Source organism: Anomalospiza imberbis, chromosome 5 (genome assembly GCF_031753505.1).
Source record: "Anomalospiza imberbis isolate Cuckoo-Finch-1a 21T00152 chromosome 5, ASM3175350v1, whole genome shotgun sequence".
In the NCBI taxonomy this organism is placed as follows: domain Eukaryota; kingdom Metazoa; phylum Chordata; class Aves; order Passeriformes; family Viduidae; genus Anomalospiza; species Anomalospiza imberbis.
In genome coordinates this window covers 26595267-26608151 of record NC_089685.1, presented here as the reverse complement: position 1 = coordinate 26608151, position 12885 = coordinate 26595267, and the positions used below count along the sequence as shown (strand labels likewise).

At 33.2% G+C, this 12885-nt stretch overlaps 2 protein-coding genes across 11 annotated transcripts in view; one reads left to right on the top strand and one right to left on the bottom strand.

Moving 5' to 3' along the window:
• LRRN3 (leucine rich repeat neuronal 3) overlaps positions 1–6693 on the top strand; it is a 31830-nt gene extending 25137 nt beyond the window's left edge. The window contains exon 2 of the mRNA XM_068189965.1: positions 3735–6693. Within this exon, the coding sequence (XP_068046066.1) occupies positions 4082–6208 (2127 nt within the window). The 5' untranslated portion in view covers positions 3735–4081 and the 3' untranslated portion in view covers positions 6209–6693. The remainder of the gene's footprint in view (positions 1–3734) is intronic.
• IMMP2L (inner mitochondrial membrane peptidase subunit 2) overlaps positions 1–12885 on the bottom strand; it is a 414256-nt gene that overhangs the window by 236786 nt on the left and 164585 nt on the right. For 3 of the 10 annotated variants that reach the window (XR_010999047.1, XR_010999049.1, XM_068189970.1), the window contains one exon: positions 7699–7778. The exons of the other annotated variants lie outside the window; for them this stretch is intronic. Coding sequence is in view for 1 of the 3 variants with exons in the window: in XM_068189970.1 (XP_068046071.1) it covers positions 7730–7778 (49 nt within the window). In the remaining 2 variants the exon portion in view is untranslated. The remainder of the gene's footprint in view (positions 1–7698; positions 7779–12885) is intronic. 10 annotated transcript variants of the gene reach the window in all.

Below are 12885 nucleotides of genomic sequence, written 5' to 3'. Positions count from 1 at the left end.
AACAAGAAAGAAAATGGTTTCTTGGCACAGAAACTTTTATGTATATAAACCTCACTTACTTTAACTACTACTCAAAGAAACAGAACAAATAACTTTCAGGTTCTCTGTGTCCTTCTTATATTACTACCTTTAAATCTGGACATTCAAAATACAAAACTTTCACATAAAACTCTAGATGGTACAAAACACTCAGCTTTAAAGCACCAGAATACATTAAAAAAACTCTGACAATCACTGCTAATACGAGCATTTACATTCCATTTTATTCAGTATTTACTATTACTAGTACATTAATGAAGAAAAGGAATTCAATGCATTCCAGAAGTTGTTGAAAGTAACATGAAGTTAAAGACTTTTTTCTTCAATACAAACACTTATCTCTGTGACACCACATTCTTCAAGGGAACTGAACTTCTGATACAGTTTATGCTGCTGAGTGCAATTTACATGAGGTTTGTTTTGTTACAGTGAATGACAGCTCACTTTTCACTTTAAAATTATTTGAAGACATCTCAAGGTTGGAAATTAGTTACATACACACTGACACACTCACATAATCAATGCAACCAGTTCAGCAGTTATACTGCTTAACTTGATTATGGGCTTTGATCACTTCAAGTGGGACTGGAAAACTTACATCAGCAATCCATTTTTTCTTATATTCTTAGTCAAGATGTATATTGGATTCACATTATAATACTGCTGTAAACAAAGGACCAAAAAAATTTTGCCACTCATAGCATTATATACAATTTTTTGCTGTTGTAATGTATCACTTTTTCATGTACTCTGTCGTGTGAAGAGTACTACTGTCATAGGATTTAGTTTTAAGTTGTCCTGCCAGAAGCAGGTGATCCTTATGGGGCCCTTCCAACTTGACATATTCTATTCTATGATTGTATGATCTCATAAGCCACCATGTCCATTCTACTCCAGAAACATTATTTTATTCCACACCTTTAAGGATAGTTAAAAACAAATAATTTTTATATAAAAACAATACAAGGATATACCACTATTTAAACAATTTTTTTTTCTCAATTGAAACAGTGTATTTTGAAATGACGACTGCAGGCTGGAAGTCTCAAAACTATTCTACAATGTTATTCAAACCACTCAACCTCAGTGAATATTTTACATAAGACAGAAGCACTTTAACTGAAGAAATAAGAAAGATTTATGCTAGAACACCATATGAGCTTGAGCTGGTGACTTATTAGCTAAAGCATTCACCAGAAAGAGAAAGGACATCAGATTAAATCATAACAAAGCAGAATTTCAACCTGGATCTCAGCTCTTCTTTTTTCTGCTGGCTTTTGCAGAAAGCCTATCTGATATATATGACATGGAAATATCCACTGGTGCCCTTACATTTGGTTTGAGAATCCCATTGAAACTAAAATATAAAATCAGGTGTATAAATGTAAATACAGGAGTATGTTGGCTCAAAAGTATAGGAAAATGTAGTTTATGTACTTTAAATGGTACAGCCTCTCAGGTGCCTGGAACACACATGAAAACTCCATCTTGGTCCATATTTTATGTTTCATAGTGGCCAATAGCAAATTTCCAGGGAAGGACAGAAAATCAGGTCAGCTGTATAGTTATGCTTCCCAGAATCCTCTCACAAGTACCTCTACTGAGCAGAAGTCCTGGGCATCATAGTGTGATCAAAAGGCTGAGATAAGACATCTGTAGTAGTAGTCTGTTGAATCTCAATTAATTTAAAATTCAGGTAAGATTTTCAATAATCTTTCAATTATTTGAAACATGTATTTTGTACTAGTCATGCTAAAAATACATTTTTAATATACAATCCAATTGAAAATACAATAGTCAGAACAAAATGTGCTTCAGGAGTATGTACTGAACAAAAAGTTCTTTGCCACATGGCCATCCTCTTTTCCCCTTACACAGGAAATGACATCTGTATATTTTGCATAGAAGGATTTCTACTAAGATCTTTAGTAAATGTGAAGTACTACACTTAGGGTTATCACCTTACCTCCTGATGGCAAAATTAAGAGCAAGTTGCAGTCACTAACTTTTCAACACAAACCTATATTTTTTTGCAAGCCTCAAGTTCATCTCATTTCCCAGAACAAAGGAACAGATTATATTTTTACTATTTCAGTCAGTATGTGTTAGCATTTTAGCATAAACTGGGCCATGTGCATAAAAACATACTATTGATCCTCAAAACAGCAGAATGTTTTCTGTATGTTTATCTCACACATTGTCTGTTCACTCTATTAATAAACTTGCATGTTAAAATAAAATATTAAATGTTCTTAAATGCACGTAACACAAAGAACAGCCTCAAAGGCTTGCCAAATGTACTTCAAATTGGCCCAATGCTCATATTACTTTACAGAGTCCAACAACTTTCCTCTACACTGTTATGGAATGCATGGGTGGTCACTATGCCAAATCCTCCTGGGCCTGGAAAGGACACATAAATCCAAATGCTTAACACTTAACTTTTGCAATTCCGTCTATCTATACCAGAAACACCATCAAAGATATTTATAATGTCAATTAAGCATTGATCTTAAGGTTTGTAAACAATGTCAATGTGAATTTTAGCACTAAAGGCAGGGGGAGAAAGGGCATAAATGTGTATTGCACAACAGTCTTCAGAAAAAAAGTCTGGATGAAGTTAAGTGTAAAGTCTATATTCTGAAGTAAATTAAGCAGTGAATGTATACTACTTTATATAAGAAAACACAGAAGCTTTTTTATTACATACCTCGGAACAAAATGTAAACTCAAAGTCAGATTTGTTTTACTCCACAAAAAAAAGTACATACCAAAAATCTGGCAAGCACACATTTGATGCCACAAGTGGCATTGATGACACAAGGTTTCAGTTTTTGCTATAACTTGGGACGTGAAGGCAGTCTAACGGCTTCAGATTCTTGCAGAGCTACACAGCAGAGAAGCAATCACTAGGGTAATTGTTTTTTCCTTATCACTCTGAAGACACTTTTTTCCTAATATTCCTTGCAATTGAGGTTATTGAAGTCAGAATAAGTAAGAAAGTCAGTGATTAGCTTGAATTTGCCAAGATCACAAGCTATTTATTATAAGGTACATATTTCCTTCTAAATAACACTTAAAAGAAAAGAAAAAAAGTTTTCTTTCTAGACAGCAGCTACAAAAAGTATTAAAAATTATAAAACCTGTGGAATTTCAATTTCATATATTTCTGTATAAATATCTCACAGGCTTGCTTAAGAATGTCATTAGGAATGTGTATTAATCCAACCATTCCATCTCCCTTTCATTTTAGATAAATTACATTCTTTATAGTTACAAACTTCATGTAAAAAAGTTAGATATTCATGCTCGGTAGGATTTTTATCAGTATTTACATTTTCAAAGCCAACAGAAATTAGTCTGCTTCTAGAGATAACTGAAAGAGAAAAGAAAATATTTTAAAGGAGGATAAAATATGTAGAAAAATCTCACTGATATATTTTACTTTATACTCCGTGGATCTTCATCTTTCTGTAGAATAATGCTCCACTGGATGTATGACAAGTTAAACGTCTAAAGATATATTACTATATTAACTTAATTTATGCTCTCTGAATACCACTATAATACTCCAGACACCACAGTCATTTTCCTTTCTTACTTGTAATAATTAACAGCAGAAAGCAAAAGATGGCTAAATTAATTTATAACTTTATAGTTTCTTATACTAATTATTTCCTCTTCTTGTATTTTAGGTCATCTTGTCGTTCCTGCAAACACTAATCAATCATGGGATTTGAAGTTAATACTTCTAAATAAATGGTTTAATCTCCTATGACCATCTATACATACTTCCTCTTCACAAAGCTCATAAATTTTATGTCAACAAGGACAAAGTGACCTTCATTTCCACAAAATGCTTCTTACTACTGGACAAGTTGGTTACAAATTTATCACTTATCCTCAGGAAGGAAGTCCTTCACAATCGTCATTTGATAAATGCAAGATTGTGCTTTATTAATTGACTAGGTCACACTGAATTCCAAGAGTATAATTGTGGAATACTAAAGGGTCTGCTACTTTCCTGGACATTTGGGCTAAGATGAAGGACCTGCAACTCAAAATTAATTTACTGCTTGGTCTAGTTACCACTGCTCTACTACAAGCCGTAGGAAGAAAAGCAGACTGCCCGGAGTCATGTATATGTGAAATCAGACCATGGTTCACCCCCAGGTCTGTCTACATGGAAGCTCCAACAGTGGACTGTAATGATTTAGGCCTTTTTCATTTTCCAGCCACGCTGCCTGCTGACACGCAAGTTCTACTTCTACAAACTAATAATATTGCAAAAATTGAACACTCAGTAGACTTCCCAGTGAATTTAACTGGTCTAGATTTATCTCAGAACAATTTATCCTCAGTGACCAGTATTAATCTTAGAAAGATACCACAGTTACTGTCAGTGTACCTTGAAGAAAACAAACTTACTGAGCTCCCTGAAGAATGTCTCTCTGGACTCAACAATTTACAAGAGCTTTATATTAATCATAATCTGCTTTCTGTGATTGCACCAGGAGCTTTCATAGGCCTCAATAATCTTCTCAGACTTCATCTCAATTCAAATGGTCTGCAAGTGATCAACAGGAAGTGGTTTGAAGCTACTCCTAATCTTGAAATTCTCATGATTGGAGAAAATCCAATAATCAGAATTGAAGACATGAACTTCAAGCCTCTTAGCAATCTGCGCAGCCTAGTTTTAGCAGGTATAAATCTCACTGAAATACCAGATAATGCTTTGGCTGGCCTTGACAACTTAGAAAGCATTTCCTTTTATGACAACAGATTTGTTAGAGTGCCCCACATCGCTCTTCAAAAGGCTACAAATCTTAAATTTCTGGATCTAAATAAGAATCCCATTAACAGAATACGACAAGGAGATTTTAGCAATATGCTGCACCTAAAAGAGTTAGGAATTAATAACATGCCTGAACTGATTTCTATAGATAGTCTTGCTGTTGATAATTTGCCAGATTTAAGAAAAATAGAAGCAACCAATAACCCCAGATTATCATACATTCACCCCAATGCATTTTACAGACTTCCCAAGCTGGAATCGCTCATGCTCAACAGCAACGCGCTGAGTGCACTGTACCGCAGTACAGTGGAATCCCTGCCTAACCTCAAAGAAGTCAGCATACACAGCAATCCCATTAGGTGTGACTGCGTCATCCGCTGGATTAACATGAATAAAACTAACATTCGGTTCATGGAGCCGGACTCCCTGTTTTGTGTAGACCCTCCTGAATTCCAAGGTCAGAATGTGAGACAAGTACACTTTCGGGAAATGATGGAAATCTGTCTTCCTCTGATAGCTCCTGAAAGTTTTCCATCTACATTGGATTTAAAAGCTGGCAGCCATATTTCTTTGCACTGCAGAGCAACAGCAGAACCAGAACCTGAAATCTACTGGATAACACCATCAGGACACAAGCTTTTGCCTAATACTATCTCTGGTAAGTACTACATTCATTCCGAAGGAACATTAGACATAAGTGATGTAACACAAACAGAAAGTGGCTTATATACATGTATAGCAACAAATTTAGTTGGGGCAGACCTAAAGTCAGTCATGATTAAAGTGGACGGCTCTTTCCCTCAGGAACACAATGGATCTTTAAATATTAAAATAAAAGACATAAAATCTAATTCCGTTTTGGTTTCATGGAAAGCAAGTTCTAAGATTCTGAAGTCCAGTGTTAGATGGACAGCCTTTCTGAAAGCTGAAGACTCCCGGGCTGCACAGAGTGCTCGAATACCATCTGATATAAAGGTATATAATTTTACACATCTAAATCCATCAACTGAATACAGAATTTGTATCGACATTCCCACTCTCTATTCCCAGAATAGGAAACAATGTGTCAATGTAACCACAAAAGGACTGGACTTGGAAGTGAAAGGCTATGAAAAGAACAATATAATAGGATTCCTTACTGGCCTTGGTGCTCTTTTGGGAATCATATCTGTGATATATCTCTACAGCTGCATCTCTCAAGACATAAACTATGGCACTGGACAAAGCTATCTAAGGAATTACCTGAAGAAACAATCCTTTTCCTTCAATGAGCTTTATCCTCCTCTAATCACTCTTTGGGACATGGGCAAAGAAAAAAGCACAGCAATGGACGTAAAAGCAACTGTAATAGGAGTACCCACAAATATGTCATAAATATGTCAGTATATCACTTTCTGAAATAAAAAGCACATGACTATATTTGTGCTGAATAAAAAGGCAACAAGAAAAAAATATTTCTCTTAAGAGCTAAATGCCTGGACTTTGTTGCTGCCAACAAATGGAATATATATGACTCAGTATGAGAGAAGAATTTAAATTAACTGGCTTCTAAGGGTATTCTACCAACCAAATAAAATTAACTTCATATTCTAGAACTTTCATGGGACTTTTAAGTCTGGAATACAGTGGAAGTAGCCAAGAACATTTTATGTATTTTTTTTAAATTATTATATAAAAGTAGTGGAACTGAGCAATACCTCCTCCTGTGCTGTATTACACAAAATAGCCACGAGTTTTTGCAGTGAACAGATATACTAGGATTGACATATGGTGTAATGAAATGGACAAATTGTAGAGTAGACACAGTGAGTATGTGAAATTTTTTTTATGAGAAAATACATTTTTGATTAAAATCAAAATACTTTTTGTCTTATTTATTTCTAAAGAAAATACCCCACCTTTCTGGGAGTTCTTGTCTGACAATAAACAAACACAATCCAAAGTCTGATAAAATATCTCTTTACATATTCTCCTATGAAAATGCTAATCTGAGCACAAAGGATATTTCTGCTGATTTTAGGTTGTATAATGTTTCTAACAGAAACATAAGTTTAGTGATAGTTTTTTATCAAATTTTATTTACTCTAAGAACATTATAAAGGTAAAAGTGATGTTGGAGAAGAGGCCACTTAAACCCACTTAAATTAGATTTCAGCATGGATGTTGGTTAATGAATAGTTCTTTGATCCTTTTATTTTATACACTTTTATGTATCTGTATGAAATACTTCTGTTCTCTTAGCAACATGTGAGGCTGCAGATCTTTATTTCATTATATCTGTATTACATTGTTTTATTACTAGACAAAATAGACTCTTCTAGAATACATGGGAATGCTTTCCATGGTAGTACTGTGAACCACCATCCATATAAACATAACACCTTTAATCTCCACACAGAAACATCTCCATGGTATTAGCCATTGAAATGGACAGCTATTCCTTCTACAGATATCCTACATAAGCCTGAAGTCCTTAGGAAGTAATAAATCTGCCTTGTAGCTTTAATAGCATAATGCATATTAACTTGCATTTTTGCACAAACATGCAAAAAAAAAAGTAAAAGCAGTTTTTTCAGCAAAGTAGACTCTCTTAAAAATCATAGAAATAACTTAGTAGTGCTGAAGCATGCTTTTTGATAATCTCATTTTACAAAGGTTGTTTTTTTCTACACAAGGCATAGGGCTAAATTTTTTTTTAATTTCATTATTTGGTATGTTTACTCTCTTTAATGGAAGAAGACACTGATAAGGAACTATATTTAATTTCCTCAGAAACAGAAAAGTATTGTTACACACTTGTATTTCATTTTATTTCATAGTTTTCTCTCAGGAATGCATTAAAATGCATTAAAAGCAGTACTTACTGGTTATTCAAACCAGAAGAGTATAAATAGATTAACTTTTCTTTGGCATTTGACAGCAAACCTCATTCTGAAATGTACCACTAATGAAAGAGAAAAGGCAAACATAAGTATTTGAAATATCTAGCTAGATACAATACTGAAAAAAAAATCATTAATTTATATTACTTTTTTCTATCAGGTACTAGACTGAAAGACAATGTTTTATTCATAACAAGATTAAGCATTTACTTCTTGGTAAAAAAAAATTGCTGCCATTTAAAAAAATAAGCTGCAATATTTAATCAGCTAACATAGTCAAAGTCAAATGCTATCTTATATAGGAACATTTCAGTTTCTAATTTAGCTAAAATGCTGTGAAATCATAACTTTAAAAAGTAGCCATAAAATCTAGATAAGAGATTGGAGAAAAATATGTTGATTTATATCCTAAAAGGAAATTTCCATTTCCAAAGTTATCTAATAAAACTTATTCTGCTTGTGTAGCCTGAAGTAATGACCTCAAGATAACTTAAAATAGAAATTGGGATTCTTCCCATAATGTTGTGCTGGCCAGTAAGACACAGTGATCAACAATAGTCTTATAAAAGATCCTTTTTTATCTGAAGCCATAAGAGACATTTCTGAAAAAGGTTGCCATACAGTACAGAAAATAAATTCACATAACAGACAATTCTAGAAGAGCTGTGAGAAAAAAATTGAAAAGCAACACTGTCAGATATAAGGAAGAAAATATTCTTATTATTCAACTGAATGGAGTGGATGTGTGACATTGACAAAACAAGAAATTTTACATGGAAGAAAGTATACACTAAGTATGAAAAGTTCATTATTAAAACTTCAGAAGACATTTTGAAGGCAATAGCTAAACTGAATAGAAGAGACAGTCATTGAACACAACCTAAAAGAGTCATAAAGAGGCTGAAAGTTCATCTCATGCTAAAGATTAGAAAACATACTTGAAAAAATAATAACATGCAGCTTTTGTAGAAGTCAAAAACCAAATGACTAGAAATATATCCAGAGTAAAAAAAATCCTGGTATTGACTGCTAGGTAGAAAAAAAAACCCAAACATATATTTCTGGAATACAGGTTGACCTTCCAAACCTAGTGTTTTGGTAGGTCAGTTAACTGATGTAACAAATGTTTAATTTGAATAGCTTTTCCTTTAATATCATTGGAAATAATTGGAACCAATTTTCTCAGGAAAAAAATCTATGTATACTCAGGGAAAATGCTAAACAACAACAACAACAAAAAAGAGAAATATTATCAAAACAAGAGAAAGATAATCTAAACATTTAGTAAACATAAAATCAAGACAGAGAAGAAAAATTAAGCTAGATGACAAAGTTTGTGAAAATTAAAGGAAAAAACCACCAAACTTCATTTCTGCATATGACAGCTATATAAGTTAGATATTTAACAAGAGAATTGCAATTACTCATTTATATGGATAAATTCAATATATTACTGAAACTTGGCAAGCTTTGCATGATTGGAATGTTAAAATACACAATCATAACCTGTCTAGTCAGAACTGTGCTTTGAAACTGAGACTTGAGCTTTTCACTTCATTTTCAATAAAAATTCCAAAGGAGTTGCATCCTCTTCAATGTTTCCATTATAGGGCAGTGTGAAAATTAAGTACCAGACTATATTCTGTCCAAGATTAGCTGCACTTCAGTATTCTGAGACAAAAGGTACAAGCGACCTTTGTAAATAGCATAAGCATACAGTAAAACTAGTAATGAATAATGAAAACAAACCCTGTGGTATGCAACTGACTATGGTTATTTTTCTGGCTACATTAAATAGTGTTTCATTTCTACAGCTGACATGATCAAAAAGAGAAGGGTAAGCTAATTGGACATCATGTTTAAAAGACTTGTTCTTTTGAACAATTAAGAAAAACTTTAAATAAATGTGTTGTACATCTACCTACGCAACGACAATATTCTCAGAGGGATATAAAGCTGCAGATATACTGAAGTACCTTCAAAGCAACTGAAATCTTTTAAGTAATTTCTTCCTTCTTTCAAAAAAAAGCTGAAAACTACAAATCAAATTCCTCTTTCAGCTAAAAAATGTTTTTTACAAGTGTCTCTTACTTATCTTTCTGTCCCTCAGCTTCTATTATTTTTAGAACCTTTTTCCCAAAGCCCTTTTCTTTGCCCTGATACAAATTCTCTGTTCCCTTCCATGCTTCCTGTGGGTTTTTTATTTATTTCCTGCTACTATTGTTGCCAGACTATCACATCATTCCCAACACTTCCCAGTAAGGACAGATGCTGTCTGACTTACTAAAAAAATTATTAATGAAACATAATATTTGGAGGAAAAATATTTGAATAGAGAAATACAATTATTAAAGACAGAACTGGCATTCTTAGTGAAAAACCTAGTTGTAAATCTGATCAGGTAGAGATGAAGAGTTTCTCAAGGAAACAAAGCAGAAATAATGTAACAAAATTCCAATAAAAATAATAATATGGGAGTTAGATAAAGCTGGACGGGCATGCAATTTGGGCAGATGGCCTATTCCTGATCCTAAAATAGTTGATGTTCTTTTTAACACTACAGTTTAGATAAGCGGAAAACAACCCCATCTGCCTCACCCTTACGTAGTTATTGTTTGTTATCCATGTTAATGACAATTTCACACTGTGCTCCAAATAGCCATAATGCTTTTGTGAATCACAAAAGTACATAAAATTCAGTGCTGGTGTCTTCATCTATACACATTTCTTACAGACCAGACGTAGATAATATAAAGCAAGCCTTTCAGCATTCATATACTACACTTTACAGGTCAAAGAGTTTACAGTTTTGTCATTTAGCATGTGAGCACAAATCCGATTCCATGAGATGGCTGTTGGGAATAACTTTTGAGGGCAGAATCTTGTCATACATTCTTTTTTTTTTTTGTATGAAATTTTACTCTGTCCTGTTAACATTTACAACTTCTTTTTGTTTTTGTCTCTAGTGTGAATGTCAGCTAACCTTAAAAATATACAGCTGAATCCTTTATAACACCAGAGAAAGTGAGTTACTTACTGTCTGAAGTCTACTAAAGACTCCTAAAACATGCTTTTGACATAATGGTGGAATGATTTCATGGGAAACAGAAACAGATTATGAAAATAATCTATTCTTAGATATCCAACTTTTAAATGGAATACAAAGGGGCTACAAATAGAATCAGAATTACCACTGTTAATTAAATGCAAAGTGCCCAATAACTATGACAAATAAAAAACTTCAACCATTTAGAGTTAGTCTCATTATAGTAAAGCAACAAACATCATTAAATTAGCAATAATCAGCTGTGTTTTTCTTTATGTACCAGGTTATAAAAGGATTAAGTTAAATTGTTACTATTAATTATAGTCTCTTGGATTATTCTTACCTTAAAAATTAATACAAAATGGGAAGTTAAATTGTTACATAATTTGTTTCATAAGTGCTCTGAAAATATTCATGATAAATGCATGCCCATTTTTAGCAAACTAAGGCTATACTGAGAATTCATGTGTTGTACAACATATTCCAAAACCTGAAATAATGCTTTCTCCTAAAATACCTGCTTGCACAATTTAAACTATCAATACCCAAAATATATTGCACATGCACACCACTATCCCAATTCCATTTATTCTACAAGAATGTAAAAGGATTTCTTTACTCAAGCTAGGATGAACTGTATCCCCAGGACCTCCAGACTTTTCATTTAACAAGTTCACAATAGTACAGAAAAATGTCACAACACTTATAAATGTATCATGTCCAATTCAGCCTTTCAGGCTCTTGAAGTCAAATAAAAAATTACTTCCTTTCGTACCTTCCAAGAAATTCAACCTTTCTTGTACCCTTCGTATTTCATTCTTTCACTCAGCAATCATCTACTGTTTGCTTACACAAAATTACATCAGCAGCAGTCCTCCTTTTTAACTATTTTCTACTTCATTAACACTTCATCTTTTTCCCAGCCTCCTATGAACTAGACTACTTCCAGAGTGTCCTACTGCCTACACTACTTCTAGAGCATTCTTCTCTATGATATTTGTTGTCATGTTGTAATTATCAATGACATGGGAGAAAAAACACAAAAAAACAACAATAAAAAACAGCTGAATTGCTCTATGGATTTGAAGGCAAATTTCAAGTGTAGCCAGAGGAAATTTGCAACCCTGAAAACTGCAGTCTATTCTCCAACCTACTTCAGCAGTCAACTCTGCTTTAATAGTATTATGCTAACTAAAGCTCCCCTTCTTCCCCTTGGTCTTAGGAAAGCTGACTAAAATGGAGGACATCCACTACAGGTAGAGTAATTTGAAGTTATTTGTAGCTTTTGCCATATCTGGATTATTAAAAAAAAACAGAAAGAGAATAATCTCATTATTCATCCAGCCTTTTAAAAACCATACAACAATTTATAAGTATATACAAATAAACACATCACACCAAAGCACATACACCAAGGATTAAACACCTCTGCAAATTATTGAAGGTTTAGAAGAAAATAAATAGAAATATATTGTCAAAAGGTTGTAAATCTTTTCTCTACCATGCTGAGAGGTAGACAACTACCCACCAGTACATCCTCATATAGTGAAAGCATTTAGGTGTTAATTTCCAGTGAATTAAACAGATACTAGACTCCAACTGTTAGGGTAGTTTGGACATTACAAAGTATGCCCCTGGATGACCAAAAGCCTGGCCATATGAACCTATCCATCTGACTGAGAGCCATCAAGAATTTTCATCTGCACAGCTGTACTAAAGACAGTATAAATGCAATATACATCATTAATTTAACTGAAATCATTACATATATTTTTAATTAAGACAAAATGGGAAAATAACAATATTATTTATTTAAAATGCTTAGAATAGAATATGTTGTGGAGACCATCTGTTTTAGGACTAAATAATTCAATATCCATCAAAGAAATTCTGGAGAGTGAAAAAAAATTAAACACCAGCAAAGAAATTCTCTATATGTTCAGATATTATCTAGCTACAAACAAAATAATATACCATACAATATATTCTAAATGACTTTATTTTAAGATATCACAAACAATATAGGTTTACCTCAGATTCTTACTCCTACTGACCTAAAAGGTTTTTAAGAGTCTGTTCCTGCTACTCATCTCTAACTATGAAGTTTTCATCCTACCGAATTT